Source organism: Arachis ipaensis, chromosome B3, assembly GCF_059453495.1.
Source record: "Arachis ipaensis isolate K30076 ecotype BB chromosome B3, ASM5945349v1, whole genome shotgun sequence".
NCBI lineage: Eukaryota > Viridiplantae > Streptophyta > Magnoliopsida > Fabales > Fabaceae > Arachis > Arachis ipaensis.
In genome coordinates, this window is record NC_142438.1 from 132,013,953 (window position 1) to 132,032,542 (window position 18,590).

An 18,590-nucleotide genomic window follows, 5' to 3' on the forward strand; every position below is an offset into this window, starting at 1 on the left:
ATTAATTAAGATGATCGATAGATATCTTAATGATATTTTAAATTCAAGAATAAAACAATAATGCTAGAGAGATAATAAAAACTCAACTCAAATTTGTCTTATTTAATAATTACCGTAAAAAATAAATAATAACTAAACTACAGTCATGTTAAGTCGAATTACTCAACTTTACTAATTATGTTTAAACGTTAGTGGTTCAATAATTTAAATTTAAGAAAAAAAAGAAAAGGTGGGGTTGTATGATATCTGTGTCATCCCTAGGTAGCTGTTGTTTTTTTTTTTTTTTGGTTATGTGAAATTTCCACCCATGATGAAGCATAGTGGAAAGCACAAGCAAGGAAGTACATGATAGGTAGGACCCTCCCCCCTCTACTCATTATTATAAATAGGCATGTTGAGTTCTCTTTGCACATCAACCCAATTTCCAATTAAGTAAAAAATACCACAACACAATAATATGGATAATGTTGTTACATTATTGTTAAAGTTAAAGCTGAGAAGCTTGTATAGTATAATGTTCTTACTTTATGTGTTGTGCTTAAGGGGTGTTATTGTGTCCTCTAGACATCATGAGAATGAGAGAAAAGTGACAACGATTATGAATAACAATAATAATAATAATAATGGTGATGTTGTGAGAGGCTTACCTGGCCAGCCTGCTGTGGATTTTGAGCACTATGCTGGCTATGTTACTGTCAATGAAACCAATGGAAGAGCACTCTTTTACTGGTTCTTTGAGGCCATTACCAACCCAGATGATAAGCCTTTGGTCCTATGGCTTAATGGAGGTAATTAATCATAGCTGGAAACTCATGTGCAGTCGACTTCACGTGAAGTTGATAACTGAGAGCCCTTAAATGATTTGATTAATTTGACTAAATTTTTATCTAATGGTTCTCAACTATCAACTTCACGTGAAGTTGACTGCACCTGAGAATCATGAATGATGTGTTTAATTAATTGAATTTGTTGCATGCAGGACCTGGATGTTCTTCTGTGGGATATGGAGCAACACAAGAGATTGGTCCATTTTTAGTGGACTCTGATGGGCAGGGACTCGAATTTAATAACTTGTCTTGGAACCAAGAAGCCAACATGTTATTCCTGGAATCTCCTGTTGGAGTTGGCTTTTCCTACTCAAACACAACTAGTGATTATGAACAATTGGGTGATCAAATGACAGGTCCATTATTACTTTAAACTTAACATAATTAATATTATTTGATTTGTTACATGCAAAAACATGCATGCATATCTTTGATTTGTAACTTGTTTGTAACAGCTAATGATGCTTACACTTTTCTCCACAACTGGTTCCTCAAGTTCCCATCCTATAGAACAAGGACTTTTTACATAGCAGGGGAGAGTTATGCAGGTATTTATTCTATATATTCATTCATTCCTGCATCTTAATTAATCATTTCCACTAATTAATTAAACTAATTTCAGGCAAGTATGTGCCGGAGCTGGCTGAACTCATCCATGATAGGAACAAGGACCCCTCCCTTCATATTAATCTCAAGGGCATTATGGTATAATAAATAATTAATTAATTAATTTCAAATATCCATGGATCATGTTTTGAATGATGAATTATTATTGTAGTTAGGAAATCCAGAAACATCTGATGCTGAGGATTGGATAGGGCTAGTAGACTATGCTTGGAGTCATGCAATCATATCAGACGAGACTCACAAAACAATAAAAACAAGTTGTGACTTCAACAGCAGCGATCCATGGCGTAACCAAGATTGCAGTGAAGCAGTAGATGAAGTCCTCAAACAATACAGAGAAATTGATATATACAGCCTCTACACCTCTACTTGCTTTGCCTCTACAGCGCGCTCTTCCATGGCGCGCTCATCATCATCTACAACAATGGTATATATAATTGGAATATGTTCAAATCACTAACTAATTACAATTGAGTCTATATCTATTGCTAATGAAAAATGATCTAGGTAACACATATGTTATGTTATGTGGATAGATGCCTAGAATGATGGGTGGTTATGACCCATGCTTGGATGACTATGCTAGAGCTTATTATAATAGACCCGATGTTCAGAAGGCCCTACATGCTGGTGATGGCCACAATCTCAAGAATTGGAGTATTTGCAAGTAAGTAAAGGCTTTGTTTGTTTTTGAAAACAGATAAGATAAGACGTTAAGAATAAGATACAAAATATAGAAATATAAAATTTTGTGTTTTTATATTTTGTTTGGTGATAAATCAGAGCAAATTATGAAAATCTAATTTATTATTTTATTTTTTATCTAAAAAAATTAAAAATATATATATAATAATAAAAAATTAACAAGAATAATAAAATAAAAAATAAAAAATAAGTTGTGTTCTTTATTAGTGTCTCTATCTATGTCATTCTTATTAGAATGAACACAATGTCTTTATCCATATCTCATCTGTCAAACATAATTTTATGTCCTATATTTCATTCTGTTATTGTAAACAAAGCCTAAAATATATATAATTAAGAGAGACTTGTTTAACTTAAAAGACTCATAATTTGATGCGTGGAAAATTCCATTGCAGCAATGATATATTCAATGGATGGGGAGATTCAAAGGCAAGTGTAGTGCCAATATACAGGAAGCTAATATCAGGAGGAGGACTTAGGATATGGATTTACAGTGGAGACACAGATGGAAGAGTGCCAGTGCTGTCAACAAGGTATAGCTTAAGTTCTCTTGAATTGAGAGTGAGAAAGGCATGGAGACCATGGTACCATGAGAATGAGGTGAGTGGGTGGGTAGAAGAATACGAAGGGCTAACATTTGCTACTTTCAGAGGAGCTGGCCACGCTGTTCCATGTTTCAAACCAAGTAGCTCTCTCGCCTTCTTCTCTTCCTTCCTTCGTGGACAATCCCCTCCTTCTACTAAATAAATCAATTATTATTGCTTCATTTTCCTTTTATTATTGTTTCGCTCATCCTCTATTACCTCCTCATATCACATAATAACATTCCATCCGTTCAAAATAACACAAATATTATATGTCAAATTTTAGTGCACACTTTTTATTTTTAGTATTATCAGTGATCAATCAGAACTAACTACTTCAATAATAATAATAATAATAATAATAATAATAATAATAATAATAATAATAGGTGTTTGCTATGGTACGATGATAAATTCATACGTACCGATACGTTTAAAATATGGACAAATAATAACAATCCACGTGAAATTTATTTTTCACATCAACATTTAATTTTTGTTTTTTTAAATATATATTATATCACCACTTTTACTAATACACCCCTTTAATTAAGTAAAAATAAAAATAAATATTTTTTATTTAATTTTATAAAAAGTCTTAAATATCTTTCTTTTATTTGATTAGACAAAAATATCTTTTTAAATTAACAAAATTTTAAAATTCAATTAATCCTAATTTTATAGTTTCAAACAATTTAAACAACAAAACAAAAACATATTAAAAAAAAAATCAAAATTTCTTCGTCTTCTTCAATTTCTCTAATCATTCGTGCCCCCTCTAAGCAAAACATATTAAAAAAACAAAAAATCGATCGTTTTTCATCTTCTCTAATTACTCATCTAAAACAAAGCAGTAAAAATCCCAAACCAAAACCCTAGGTTCTTTGCCGCCGTCGTCCATAGGCACCACTTCATTTACAAATGAGCCTCACCAGAATCAGACCCGAAAGTAATGCCTGAAAAGTCAAGAAATTTTTCACCTTTTCGTCGATTAAGCCTCAACATTGGCCATACAAGCAAAGGTTCTACCTCTAAAGAGATTGGGCACATGTCGCATTTGAGCTCCACACCAGCTCTTAAATCAAACATGCAAGATGTGAGGGGCTATGTTAGATCAAACACTTTAGGTGATGATAAAGCTTGTGATTCAGGCAGCGGCAAAGAACTTAGGGTTTTGGTTTGGGATTTTTACTACTTTGCTTGAGAGGGGTAATTGGAGAAGATGAAGAACGATTGATTTTTTGTTTCTTTGATATGTTTTGCTTAGAGGAGGCACGTATGATTAGAGAAATTGGAGAAGATGAAGAAATTTTGATTTTTTATTTTTTTAATATGTTTTTATTTTGTTGTTTAAATTATTTGAAACTATAAAATTAGGATTAATTGAATTTTAAAATTTTGTTAATTTAAAAGGATATTTTTGTCTAATCAAATAAAAAAAATGTTTAAGACTTTTTATAAATTAAATAAAAAATATTTTTTTAATTTTTATTTAATTAAAAGGGTGATATAATATATATTTAAAAAAATAAAAATTAAATCTTGATGTGGAAAATAAATTCCACGTGAATTGTTATTATTTGTCCATATTTTAAACGTATCGGTACGTATGAATTTATCATCATACCGTAACAAACACCTAATAATAATATCTTTATATGAAATTAATATTGTAAAACGTGTCAAATTATCCCATTATTCATAATATTATCTTCACGTGAAGATATTATTATTGAAGTTATTACCTTTTTTATACCATCAAAATAAATAGGAATGTTCAAGATTTGATCTAACCCGAGATATGCACATCTATTTAATCTGATTTAAATTTGTCATTTTTACTCAATATTATTATTGGTTCGAATAATACTGCCTCAGTCCGAAATTATCTTTTGTAATTAAAATATATATTTTATAGTAAAATTAATAATAAAATATTATATTTTTATTTTAATTAATATTTTTATGTTATATAATATTTTAATTTAAAATAATTTATTTTAGTATAAATACGATATAATTTTTATTAAATTTAATTAGTAAAAATAAAATTTTATTAATTTATTATATAAAATTCATAAATTTATACGTACTAATTTTATATTGGATCAACTCGATTTAATTTAATTCATTTTGGATTAATTTAGGATCGAATCAAAACAAATTTGTTAAAATATTTGAGTCGAATTTAAACCTAATTAAACTAGGTCTAATCCAACCTGACTTATATACACCCTTAAATTTAAAGTGTACAAAAAGAAATATATGAAAAAAGATTATATTTTTTGAAAAATAATTCATGTGAAAGAGGTGTCACCTAACTTATTTTCTATTAGTAGTATAGGCTGAATTATAATTAATTAATCATTTCAGCATGTATTAATTAAAATAAAAATTAATTAATTTGTTAATTATTTAGTTTGTAGTTGATTAATTATTAGTTAACTTATTAACCACTCTCTAATTTTCGGAGATAAGAAGACCTAAATTTCTCTCTCAACTTTTATTTTTCATCTTTCTTCTTTCTTCTTTGATATTGTAGCTTGAACCAGCTTAAAACATGAGATTTTTTTGAAGGGATAATTAAAAGGTTACGTGAAATAAAAGTACCCTTAATTGAGCTGAAAAACTAGACGCACTTATTATTGCCTTAAACAACACCCTCATTAATTTGCTCGTTATTTGACATATTAAATTATTTCATGTTGGCAATATCACACTCTTTAAATTAAAGTCATAAAAAAATGAGTATGATGGGCCTTTTGAAAATTGGGCTCAATGAACACTGCTCCCTTATGATTTCTCACAGTCCAATTAGTCCAAAAGAGTTAGTTACCAAACAATGCACTTTTTATGTAAAAGAGATGCATGTGTTATTACACTAAATAAAGTAGAATTTACATAAATTTGTGCACCATTTGATTTTAAATATTAATATTATTTTGATGTGAAAATGAGGGAATCAATTAAGTGGGTCAATATCAGGAGAGGAGGATAACAAATTGATGATATTCATGATCACATTGTTGAAAATAAAAAGAATTCCTAAACTGGTTAGAAATGAAAAGGACACTTGGAAAGCAAAATTGTAATGGTTCTCAAAAATGGAAAGCAGATAGTAATTAAAGGGGTCCAAGGAAGTTAATGTGAAGTATTATGATAAAGAAAAATTAAAAGTGATGGTAACATAAATCAGCATGACAACCTCTTTCTGAGGCAGCACTCACTATCACCATTCTTCTTCTGCCTAAATCATGGACATGGATTATGCATTACTAATCGCCTAATCCCTTTCCATCACCGACTTTTATACCAGAGACCAAATTAAATAATCACCGACTATTACATATATAAATTCTTCTCTTTGCTTTATTTCATCCTTGACGTTACACAGCAAAAATAAAAGAAAAATCCACCAGCTAGTTACTATTATTATTGTTGTTTCTTAATTAATCTTAAGCTTATGTAAACATATACTTAGCTGCTCAGTATGTTTTACAAAAATCAAATCGGATTGGTTTAGTGATTAGCTCACTAATCGCCTTGTACAAGTAACAATCTATTGACTAGCCGTAAACTCTTAAATAGAGCTCGAATTCACGAGAAATTACTCTTTATCCTGTTGCATTAAGAAATATTGTGAAAAAAAAAATTACAAAACCCTAAATATGCTCTATATTTTGTTATTTCTATGATGAACTTCTTACTTTTCAAAAATATTTTACATGTATTTTTTTTTAACAAAGATTCAATTTTGCATGTTTAGTTCTATATGAATGGATGACCTGCATAGTGCATATATACACTATATCTTGCTGATCGAATAGCATATATATATAACATAATTGGTAACTGTATTCATCAGAAAACTTATATATTAAAATCAAAATTCAGATTTTATTTTTTTTTAATGGGGTTCTCTGGTGGCAATCTTCATAATACATAGCTAACTAGGTCAATGAGAAAATGGGGATGTAACATGTTGATAAAAAATGATAATGACATTCATTATGTTAATGTCTCATTGCCCTTTCATCAACAGATATGCTGGCCCCCATCACGTTCGGCTTATTAGAAATTATGTGGGTGTAAATTTGAGTAGTGATATATACTTTTTTTTTTTTTAATTATTTTATCAAACATGACAATTTATATACTGCGTTATATTGTATTATTTAATTAAAGGTGTAATATCGATGATCCAATCCGTAGCATTATACATAGCGCAATTGGAGTGGTTTCTTTTGTATATAACCAATAACTTGGCGATACATTAGAAAGAGATCAAAGGCTTCAGGAAAAGAATAAATGAAATTATGACAACTTAGTTTGGTGCTTTTCTTAGGAGCCAATGCTATGGCGATACATTATATCGACTAAAGCTGAAATCATAATACAACAAAATTTCATATTGAAAAGTCGCCTGCTTATCCTACTATCTAATCTTTACATACAATCAAAATATATACATCATTATGACACTCATTAAAAATTACACCTCCTTAATTAGAGAAAAGTCTGCCGCAAATAATATTCTAGAAAAGTTATTGTTTTGTTAAGGTAGATATTATATTGAAAATTTTATAATTATTTTTATATAAAAATATTTTTTTATTTTTATCTAAAAATATTATTATTCTTTTAAAATATAACTAAAGAAATAGTTATCTTTGTTTAGGTGTGTATTATTAATACTTATCTTTAATATATTAAAATTTTATTAACAACCAAAAAATTGATATATAAAACATATTTAAAAATGTTATTTGTTTCAACAAATACTTTTAAAATAAACACTTATCCTTAATTAATTTAATTAGTTTTCAAAACATTGTGACTTGTAGTTGAGCTCTTGTTTTTCCATTTTGAGTAAGTTTTATTGTAAATTAAATGATAATACTATTATAACTTTCACTTAGTAATCCACGTCAATACCAAATTAGAACTTACTACTTTTCTCCTTAAGACTTGTAATCTCGATCATCTCCAGTTCGTGGAGCCATTGGAATTTATTTATACTTTCAAAGTTTCAACAACTTTAAGACTATGACCTTTAGAAAATAAGGTATGTCATGCTTTCCCATGCAATGATAATTAAGTATGAATATGTAGAGTTGAAATAATAAAGAAAAAATTATGCGCTCTTATAAAGCTAGCTAATTTATATTAAAAAAAAAAAACATTACATCGAAACTTTTTAAGAGCACTACTTTGAAAGTTAGAAACAAAACTATTTCAATCTTTTCTGTTCATGAAATAGAGAAAAATTAATTCATGATAATCAAGGATGCATTTTAGATTTTATAAAAAAAAAAAAAACTACCAAAAAAGTATAATTTTTATATAAGGGGGAAAAACCTTTTTTTTTTCATTCTCTTTCTCTCTGTTATATATTGAAAAAATTAGTTTCTTTTTAAGTATAGTCAAATATATTTTTTAATAAATATTTTCTAATAATAAAATTCAAAATTTTATATTATTAAAACGTAACTGATGAATATTAAAATCAGTCATTAGTATAAAATACATATTAAAATATAAAATATATATTTAAAATAATTTAAATAATATTTTTATACACAAATATATAATAGCTAATTTTAATATACCTACAATATTTTTAAATAGAAACACACCTCCATGGACTATGGCTATGTCAACACACCCTTATGGTTATGCTTAAATGACACCATTTAGTTTTAGTGAGATAAGTAAAAGGCCAAAATTTTCTGCCTAACTTTATCGGCGGTGTTTCGTTATTTTTTGTTTCCCAGTACACACTTTTTCTTCAAGTCATAAATGCCAAAAAGAGGAAGGTGGTTACGACCTTACCAGAATTTTCATCCTAAAGAATGGTGGTAAATCACCATTACCATTGTTGCATCTATCCCCAATAATTGAAACAAATTAAAGGCAAAAACAATAATATATATATTATAATACTATTCATAGGTTTTTCACGTGTGGCTTTGATTATATATACATATAGAAAACACAGAAGAGAAATTAGATGCTCCATGAACATGTGTAACCGAATTCATTTATGAAATTTCATCTAGGGTAAGCTTGCTTCAGTTTCAAAATATAGGCCTATAGTTATGATCATGAAAACTCTTGTTCTTTAATTTGTGTATGCTATGGTTATTACATTCAAAAGTGAATAACTATATATATACTAAGCTACACAATATGGATCAAGAGACCTATTAATATAATATAATTATAATACCCCCCACCAAAGCAACGCAAAATATTATTATTAATTAATTAATTAGTTCCAATTTAAGCCTGGAAGTTGAAATTGTTGCCTCAAGACGGCGTCTCCAACGGAGCCAAGAATGGAGTTTGGGTGAAAGGGTGTGTTGTGAGGAAGCTGGTTAAGAAGAGAAACGAAGGAGGTGTTGTCTCCATTATTAAGATCACCATGGAATCTCTTGCTTGAAGATGAGGACCCTGGAGACCCTGTGGATTATTATTAACTAGTAAGTTTAATTTGTTTGAATTAAGTAATTAAGGAAGGTAATAATTAATTACCATTTTGCATGGTGTGATGATCGGTTGATGCTGCCAATATACCATCGAAGAAGTTGTCATCGTTTTCAAGTGCCATGGGTCCATAACAACCTGTTGTTGAAGTGCTTCTTGGTTTTGACATTGACATAGTTGGCACCATGCTGCTCTCCATGGAAATTAGATCCTTCTCTTCATCCATTAAAAACGCTGGCCTTGGAATTGGAAGGCTGCTACTACTGCTGTTGCTCTTCTTGTATATTCGGCACAAAACCCAATCATCAAGCTACAAAACCACACACACCCCATAACAACCTTAATTATTTATTTAACAGATAAAGTATGTTGTTGAATTATTAACTAAAAGCAGCAGATTAAAAAAAAGGAAAAGTTTAGGGACTAGCAATTTTGTTAAATTTTGGCCAGCATATAACCAACAAAGAAAAGTGAGCCATTGGATGAAATCTTATACCAATCTCACACCATTAAAACCATCATTGATGGCTATTTAATGGTTACAAATCACAAAAATTACTGACTCATAGCATTTCTCTAAAAAAAATAAATTGATAATTAAGTGACGACTAAAAACAATAAATTCTGATAGAATCTTAATATTTAACATCCATTTTGTCTAATAATAATAATAATAATATAGATACCCTGAGAGAAGTCTTCTTGAGTGGATCAAGAGGGATAGAAGGAGGCTTAGATGAATTAGAAGAAGAAGCATTGTTATTGTTATCGGTGAGCCTATACTCATGCATAATCCAATTGGTTTTGACGCCTTTGGGAGGCTTGCCACCATAAAAAACAAGCGCTTTCTTGACTCCAACTTTCTGCTTGTTCCCATCAGAAGACAGAATAGGCTTATCCGTTCCGGTGGCTTTCCAATACCCAGAAGTAGCCGCCCTGTTTGGCCGAGCTCCATTCGGGTACTTCCTATCCCGAGGACTGAAAAAGTACCACTCTTGATCCCCAAACGCTGCCTTACCTATATATTCACAAAATCAACATTAAAAATAATCACTTTAATTCACATGCTACTAATACGAAACCGATAGACGAATTGGGCATGTGGGTGTGGAAAAGTTGGGTACTTGGGAGCTCCCATGGATCGAACTTATAGAGATCAACGTCGGCGATGATGGCGACAGGGAGTGGTGAAGAAGAAGCTTTCTTTTTAAGGTAGTGAACGACGAGTTCTTCGTCTGTGGGGTGGAATCGAAAGCCTGGAGGAAGCTGAGGGTGATGATGCTGTTCACCCGCTCCTGATGATGAATCTGTGCTATTATCCACCATGATCATGGATCAGTGAATGAATATTTTTCAGTATTATTATTATTCTCTTGTCTATTTATATCTCATGCATATATAGTCTTTATACACCTTAGTATATACATACAACAATACAACTTTTTTAATAGCTATTTTGTTTTTTTCCATTTCATTTTATTTCTTCACTGAATTTTGGGAAAAAAGTAGCGCTCAGATAGTGACATCGAGGTAGATAACGGGGAGAATTATTAGGGAGGTTAAAAATTAATTCAAATTCAATTAAAAAAATTCACTCAAAATTTCAAAATTCATCAATATCGTCCAAATAAAAAATTATTTTAAATTGGCCATTGTTATTGTTTTGTAAGTTGTGACAAAAAAAATTATTATTATTATTATTTATTATTATCGAGCAGTTTAGTTTAGTTACAATTACAAAAATTGAATAAAAATAAACTAAATTAAATTAGTATTATTCATTATATTTTGATAAATAGATTTTACTGAAATGTTTTATAAAACGTTAAAACAAATGAAAAACATTAGAAAAACAATATTTTTAGTGTTATATATATATATATATATGTTACCTAATTTTAAAGGAGATGAATATATCCTATGTGAGTATGTGAACACTTTATTTATTTAATTTGCTGATTTTGATATTAGGAGACGAAATCTGAGTTTTTGTAACAAGAAATAATATTTGTACTAATTTTTGTTTGTATATTTTTATAGTATAACAAAATATTTCTTATCAATTATTTTAGTAAAAAAATAAAAAGACATATACAAAAGAGAATACAAAATTATGCATATAATTTTTTTTAATTATATATCTAAATAGGTCTAAAAAGAATTTTACGTTGAACGTTTTAATCTCTAAATAATTTTTTATTTATATTGAGATTTTTTAATTTTATAAAAGTAAATATATATTTTTTTGTCACACTTTTAATAATTTATTTATTTAAATAAAAATAATAAATTTGACTAAAAAATAATATACTTTAACTTTATAAAATTCAGAATCTTAATGCAATAAAATTTTGTTGAAAATCAATTTTTTTATGCAAAATTTTTTAGGAATCTATTTATATATATATATATATATATATATAACACATGCGGTAAAGGGATGAGATTTTGACACGTGGATGTGGGGACCACGATTGCAACGAGGAAAGGATGGCTGTTTTGCTGGGAAAAAGAAAGGGGTTGAGAAGTTTGGGAATGGAACGTTTTTGATGTCATGCTTTTCTTATGCAAACAAGCCACCTTCTCTCCCTCACACACATCCCACCTCCCCCCTCCCCCCTCCCAAACACAAATACAATGTGAAATGCAATATTAAAAGCATCTCTGGTGTTTCCAATCTCATTCATCCTCCCCCAAAAAATTAAAGAATGTCTACTACTCTCTTCTTAGACTAACAGGGGAGTTAAGATACCTAATCATATGCCAAAAATTCCATCCCATATATTTCACAACAAAGAATGCATAATTATATTTGACACATTTCCATTAACAGCTTTTATATGTAACACCAATATAACATATCAATTCAACTAGGTATTCTTTAAAAATAGTACAATATTCAGCTTTTTATTACAATAATTTAAAAAAAAATTAAAACAAACACATCTAAAAATTATGAATAGATTTATTGTCTTTTTAAAATTAAATACACATTGAAAATACAATCTAAAAAAACTGAAATTTAAAATTTAAATTTTAAATTTCTGTTTCAGATTTAATATATTTAATTATTAATATATTATAATTTAAATACACATCTAAAAATCAAATTATTCAAAATTTAAAATTTTGATTTTAAAATTATAAAATAAACCTTAAACCATTAAATTATTAACTAAACTCGTACAAAACACTCAAAGAAGAACTCAGAAGTGCACATCGAGAAGTCATCCTCCATCGTCGTTCATCCGCGCCACCTCCCGCGCTCATCCTCAACGCTGCCTTTCTTCTTTTCGACGCTCATTCACATCGCTACATTTTTCTTTATCAACACTCATTTTCGTCGCCGCCTTCCTCCTCCTCGTAAACGTTTGTTTGCAACAACGTCGCCATTCGTCCACGCTGAAAACTTACCTAAGGTTTGGACGGGTCTCTGACACCATTACTTTTTTTATTATTCTCAATAAATTTTGATTTTTTTGAAATAAAAAATCGAATAAAATGGCCTGAAGAGATTTTCATATATATGGCAATGTTAAATTATTTTTGCACGTGCAATTTTGTATTTTGGAAGTGTTTTAAAAATATTTTTCTGTATAACTTCATAATTTTAGATGTGTTACAATTATTTTTTAATGTTTAAATTTAGATTTTAGATTTATGATTTTAGATGTGTTTTAAAAATATTTTCCGTATAACTTCATAATTTTAGATGTATTGCAATTTTTTTTAATGTTTAAATTTAAATTTTAGATTTATGATTTTAGATGTATTTTAAAAATATTTTTTGTATAACTTAATAATTTTAGATGTGTTACAATTGAAAAAAAAACTACAATTGAAAATATTTTAGTTTGTGTATATAATTATATTCGACCATTCGTAAAACAAATCCTGCATTTTATCAAAGGTACAATAAGTAATGGATTAATTTTTTTCTAAATGCACTGATTTTGAAATTTTTTTCTGCAGATACAAATTGAAATATTAAAGAAGAAAACCGTGTTATAGAGAGAAAAGAAACTTAAAAGAAGGAAATAATAACTAACTATGAAGTGTGTAGGAAGTTATAGAAATTTTAGTTTTTAAAATTTAAATTAATCTTAATTATAAATGTGTATCCTAAAAAATAGAAATATGTTTTAATTAAAAATTAATTAAATAATATTAAAGGCTCATCAAAGGCTGAATTTTGTTGTACAAATAACATTTTTCATAACATATAAGACAGAAATTCACCTGCAGTCAACTTCACATAAAATTATTTTTGGATGGATGACACGTGTCACCATTTGATTTAAAAAAAATCAATTTATTTTATATAAATGATTTAATTAAAAAACCAATTGATATAACTATAAATATGATATTAGATTTTTCACCGTATTTTATTTTAAAAATAAATTAACTAATTTAAATTGAGAAATTGTAGTTAATTGTTTATTATATAATTTTTTAACTAAAATTATAATTAAAAATTATTAAAAAAATTATCTAATATATTGGACCAGCTCAATGTTAATTAGATTTTTTTATTATAAAATACAAAAAAATTTAATTCTAAAAAAAATCATGTTATTTTTTGGGATTTTTTAATTTTTTAATTTATTTTTAAAAAGTTTGCACAAAATTCACCTATCACATCGATTAAACTTATTTATTTACATAAAATTTGTTTATGGACACAGTAAACTTGTTTACATTTTAATACGATTTGAATTATATTAGTATTTTTTATTTTTTAATCAATTTAATTTTATTTAAATAATTAGAATTTTAAATTATAAAATTTGTATTAGTTTGTAATTTAAAATTTAAATAGATATAATTTAAATTAATAATTTATAAAATTATATGTATTCGTATTATTATATCCATATGATTAATTATATTTATTCGATTTATAAAAAAATAATGTTTATTAATTTTTTTATTTAAATACATTCATATTATTTTTAAATTAAAAGAATATACTTATTTAAAATAATATGAGAACATTTATTTAAATTTAAAAAATTTTAAAATAATAAGAGTATGTTTATTTAAAATATTTAAATTTAAAATTTTTAATAAACCTACTTATATTAATTTTAAATTTTATTTAAAATAATACGAATATGTTTATTTAAATTAAAAAATTAAAATAATAAGAGTTCATTTATTTAAAAAATTTTAATTTAAAAATAATATAAGTGTATTTATTTGTTAGTTAAAAATTAACCACCGTTTATTTTTTTTAAATTGAATAAATATAATTAATTATATGAGTACAATAATACGAATATATACAATTTTATAAATCATTAATTTAAATTATATTTATTTAAATTTTAAATTACAAATTAATACAAATTTTATAATTTAAAATTTTAATTATTTAAATAAAATTAAATTGATTAAAAAATAAAAATATATTAATACAATTCGAATCCTATTAAAACGTAAACAAGTTTGCTGAGTTCATAAACAAACTTTACGTAAATAAAAAAGTTTAGTGGATGTGATAGGTGAATTTTGTGCAAACTTTATGAAAACACAATAAAAAAAATTAAATTCTAAAAAATAACATGATTTTTTTTTGAGAATTAAATTTTTTTCTATTTTATAATAAAAATAAAAAATTTGATTAACATTAAACTAGTCTAATATACTAGATAATTTTATTTTTTTAATAATTTTTAATTATAATTTTAGTTAACAAAATTATATAATAAACAATTAACTATAATTTCTCAATTTAAATTAGTCAATTTATTTTTAAAATAAAATACAGTAAAAAATATAATATCATAACTATATTAATTGATTTTTTAATTAAATAATTTGTATAAAATAAACCAATTTTTTTTAAAATTAAATGGTAGTACGTGTCATCCATCCAAAAATAACTTTATGTAAAGTCGACTGCAGCTGAGTTTTCACCCCCATATAATCACATCACAGATGCATATCATTTCAATCAACCATGAATTACTAAATAAAAGCAACAAAGTCTCAGAATAATTCAAATAATACTACCAAAATTTAAGATGGAACATGTACGAGTTTTTTTAAAATAAACTTAAATAAATGTTAAATTATAAAAAATTTAAATGTCTACCACCAAAAATAAGAATCTATTAATTTTTTTCTTTAAAAAAAGGACACCAAAAACGTAAACCCCCTTCTTGGTGGCGCTGAGAGTGTAGGGTTTATGGAGAGTGAAGGTGGTAATACGAGAAACTAAGCATTAGCAGCAGCATATCTTTCACCACCGATATGCACCCAAGAATGAGTCTGGTAGCAGGATCGTACGAGAGGTTCATTTGGGGCTTCTCCCTAAATCCCAAAAACGAAACCCTAACCCTAACCCCTCTCTTCTCTTACCCTTCCCACCTCTCTCTCATCAAGTGCGTCGCTGTCTCCGGCTCCGTCGTGGCCTCCGGCGGTGCTGACGACACAATCCACCTCTACGACCTCGCCACCGCTGCCTCCCTCGGCTCCCTCCACCAACACTCTGCCACGGTCACCGCCCTTGCTTTCTACGCCCCTCCCTCCCTTCCCTTTCCCCGCAACCTCCTCTCCGCCGACGCCGAAGGCTCACTGTCGCTCTTTGACGCCGATGGCTTCGTCCACCTGAAGACGCTCCCCCGCGTCCACCGCCGCGCCGTCAACGACCTCGCACTTCACCCCTCCGGCAAGCTCGCACTCTCTGTTGGCCGTGATGAATGCCTCGCCATGGTCAACCTTGTACGTGGCCGAAGGAGCTTCTGTTGCCGCCTTGGAAAGGAGGCAAGTATAGTGAGGTATGACTTGGCCGGAGACAGGTTCTTTATGGCCATGGAGGAGAAGGTGACTGTCCACGGGGCTGAGGATTCGCGCTTGCTATTTGAATTGGACTGCCAGAAAAAGGTCCTCTGCACTACGCCAGCGAAGGTTCGCTCTTTTTTCTTGACCTTAGTTCGTGATATAACTTTCAATTGCATGATACTGATTTGTCTTAGTGGAAATTGCAAATGTGCTTAGAGCCATGTTAAATTAATGGAACGTGTGTATTTTGTAAGGAATTTGGGTGTGGGTATTTATATAGCATTGTTCTGTTTTGTAATTCAGCTTTAAATGTAAAAATTTATGTTCTTGCTGAATGGTGTTTAATGATGATCTAGATAATTAAAATTCTTTGCTGATGATCTGGAGATGTGCTTACAGGGGTGTTAAAGTATTATTTGCTTTTGAATTGTTGTAATTTTGGAAGTTATTGAAGTCTCAATCATTTGTATTCTAAAATATCTGTTAGGAAGTGTATGATGTTGGTTAATGCAAGTATTGCACATTTGATTGAGGATCGAGTTCTCTGTTGGTAAAGTCAACTTTCTGTAGCATGGATGATAAGAATGTGCAAATACAGCATACATACAATGTTAGTTGAAATATATTCATAATTTCATATTGAGGGATGAGTTTGGGGGTTGGATTGTTTTCTGATACAACTAAGAGAGCAACATAATTTGTGGTTTACAATTACCATTATTCCCTAATGACACTGCCTAGAGGTTGCTTTCTTTCCCTTTTCAATGTTTGTTCTACTCCTTTTTGACACCTAGAGTTTATTCTATGTTGTAGAATGGACTTTTATACACAGGTGGTGAGGACCGAAATATCACAGCATGGGACATAAACAGCGGGAAGGTGGCTTATTGCATTGAAGGAGCACATAATGCCCGTGTAAAAGGAATTGTTGTGCTCACAGATAGTGATGCTGCTTCAGGGAGTGATGATCCGTACCTAGTTGCATCTGCATCATCTGATGGGGTTATACGTGTCTGGGATGTTCGAATGGCTGCAACAGAGAAGTTGAATCCAGTAGCTGAGTGTAAGACACAATCTAGGTTGACATGCCTTGCTGGATCATCTCTAAAATGTGAGTCTTAATTTCTTAATACTGAATTGTTGGATTTTATGTTTAGACGGAATACTGCAACAGGATGGCTGCTATTTCCTGTGGATCCATTTTATACAAGCAGTCCCTGCGCATAAGCTAAAGTTAATTACGAATAAATTTAATGTGATACTTAAGATTCTCCCATGTAGTAAGCTAAATTTTTGTATTGGACCCTTTGTCAAGGGTATCAGTTATACCAAGTTTGCTGAAGTTCCTAGTTGAGCTGCATTGGAATATAAATACAGTAACTATATAGAGAACAATAACTTCTAGGTCCTTCTCCTCCGTTTTTTTAACGAGGAATGATGTTTATAACAATTTTTTAATATTTTTATGATATAAAAGATAAATTCTTATTTTTGTTCACTTTTTATCATTTACTTATAATACTAAAAGTAAAAAATATATAAATAAAATATATTAAAAGATAATACATGTAACATTCTTTTAATATATTATAGCCTCATAAGTCATAAACAATCTCTGATTTCATATATTCACCAAAAATACTATTATATATGTATAAGCAAATGCCACACGTATACTGCACATGCAAAAAAAAGAAAAAATACAGACCTAACTGACATATAATGTCAAATGATATTTCGACATTTAATATATAATACTATTAAACATCTTTCGATATTCACTTACAAAAAATTTGTGAAATAATTTACCCTTCGAATGTGCGATATACTATTAAAATTAAAAGGCAAATACAACAATTATACCCTTTTTTTTTTTCAACTCCTAAAAACCTATTCATATATTTTAGGTGCATTTTACAGTTTAGTTTAGACTTAATAATTAAAGATTTCCCATATGATTTTCACCTCCTTTAATTTCATGTATTTTGTACATAGATTAGGTTGCCACATTGAATAAGAAAAATTAGAAACGTGGGCATTAAGAATAAAGACTCAACATACACATTTTTGCATGCAAACATATACATAAAGTCCAATTAATTGCTTCTAAGCAAGATACTTTCACCTATGCAGTGCACTTCATATAACAATATACATATAAATTCCAAACATGATGACGTGAACCCATCATTGGGCATGTGCCACACCCATCTTTGCCATTTGTCCTCTTCTTCATCATGCAACTCATGATCAATTATTCATAATAATCAATTAAGGCACAAGATATTAACAAATTGTTAAAGTTCTTTGCAAAATGAAATTAAACGCTCTACAATTAGTCTTTTTATTTTTATTTTTCTTCATTTTTTACAAGCATTTTTCTGAGAGAATAATGATTATGGTGGAATGGAATATGAGGATTTAATTCTGAGAAAGTTTACATTATTATTAAATATTATAGTTATTTATAATGTGCACATTAGTATATTATTGTTAGTATTGAACTTCATAAAGACCACATATTTAAACCTATATAAGTGCTCAAATTCGATAAATAAAAAATTAGGCTATA

General features: G+C 28.7%; 3 protein-coding genes across 4 annotated transcripts in view; 2 read left to right on the plus strand and 1 right to left on the minus strand.

The window, feature by feature from the left end:
- The first annotated feature begins 411 nt into the window (after positions 1–411).
- On the plus strand, positions 412–3,009 carry SCPL31 (serine carboxypeptidase-like 31). The gene is made up of 7 exons (XM_016334334.3): positions 412–788; positions 980–1,183; positions 1,283–1,375; positions 1,450–1,532; positions 1,606–1,881; positions 1,991–2,121; positions 2,555–3,009. Exons 1-7 carry the CDS (start codon positions 458–460, stop codon positions 2,904–2,906), a joined length of 1,470 nt encoding a protein of 489 aa, XP_016189820.1. The 5' UTR covers positions 412–457; the 3' UTR covers positions 2,907–3,009.
- Positions 3,010–8,809: 5,800 nt separating this feature from the next.
- On the minus strand, positions 8,810–10,610 carry LOC107631022 (NAC transcription factor 25-like). Its single transcript, XM_016334329.3, has 4 exons — positions 10,354–10,610; positions 9,916–10,247; positions 9,278–9,539; positions 8,810–9,205 (listed from the first exon to the last, which is right to left on the minus strand). The coding sequence occupies exons 1-4, from the start codon at positions 10,559–10,561 to the stop codon at positions 9,015–9,017; spliced, it is 993 nt and encodes a 330-aa protein (XP_016189815.1). The 5' UTR covers positions 10,562–10,610; the 3' UTR covers positions 8,810–9,014.
- Positions 10,611–15,338: 4,728 nt separating this feature from the next.
- Positions 15,339–18,590, plus strand: part of LOC107631023 (Transducin/WD40 repeat-like superfamily protein) — a 28,767-nt gene continuing 25,515 nt past the window's right edge. Inside the window, exons 1-2 of one of the 2 annotated variants that reach the window (XM_088509036.1) lie at positions 15,339–16,144; positions 16,832–17,129. In XM_088509036.1, the coding sequence (XP_088365162.1) occupies positions 15,488–16,144; positions 16,832–17,129 (955 nt within the window). In that variant the 5' untranslated portion in view covers positions 15,339–15,487. Of the gene's footprint in view, positions 16,145–16,831; positions 17,368–18,590 lie in introns of those variants that run through there. The other variant, XM_016334330.3, reaches the window with a different exon arrangement.

Bases quoted from the DNA above. Each gene is read 5' to 3' on its own strand.
- SCPL31 (XM_016334334.3), top strand. From the start codon at position 458: ATGGATAATGTTGTTACATTATTGTTAAAGTTAAAGCTGAGAAGCTTG. The intron at 789-979 runs GTAATTAATCAT...TGTTGCATGCAG, and splicing joins GGTCCTATGGCTTAATGGAG to GACCTGGATGTTCTTCTGTG. The intron at 1,184-1,282 runs GTCCATTATTAC...TGTTTGTAACAG, and splicing joins ATTGGGTGATCAAATGACAG to CTAATGATGCTTACACTTTT.
- LOC107631022 (XM_016334329.3), bottom strand. From the start codon at position 10,561: ATGATCATGGTGGATAATAGCACAGATTCATCATCAGGAGCGGGTGAA. The intron at 10,248-10,353 runs GTACCCAACTTT...GTGAATATATAG, and splicing joins CGATCCATGGGAGCTCCCAA to GTAAGGCAGCGTTTGGGGAT. The intron at 9,206-9,277 runs GTAATTAATTAT...AATAATCCACAG, and splicing joins TCATCACACCATGCAAAATG to GGTCTCCAGGGTCCTCATCT.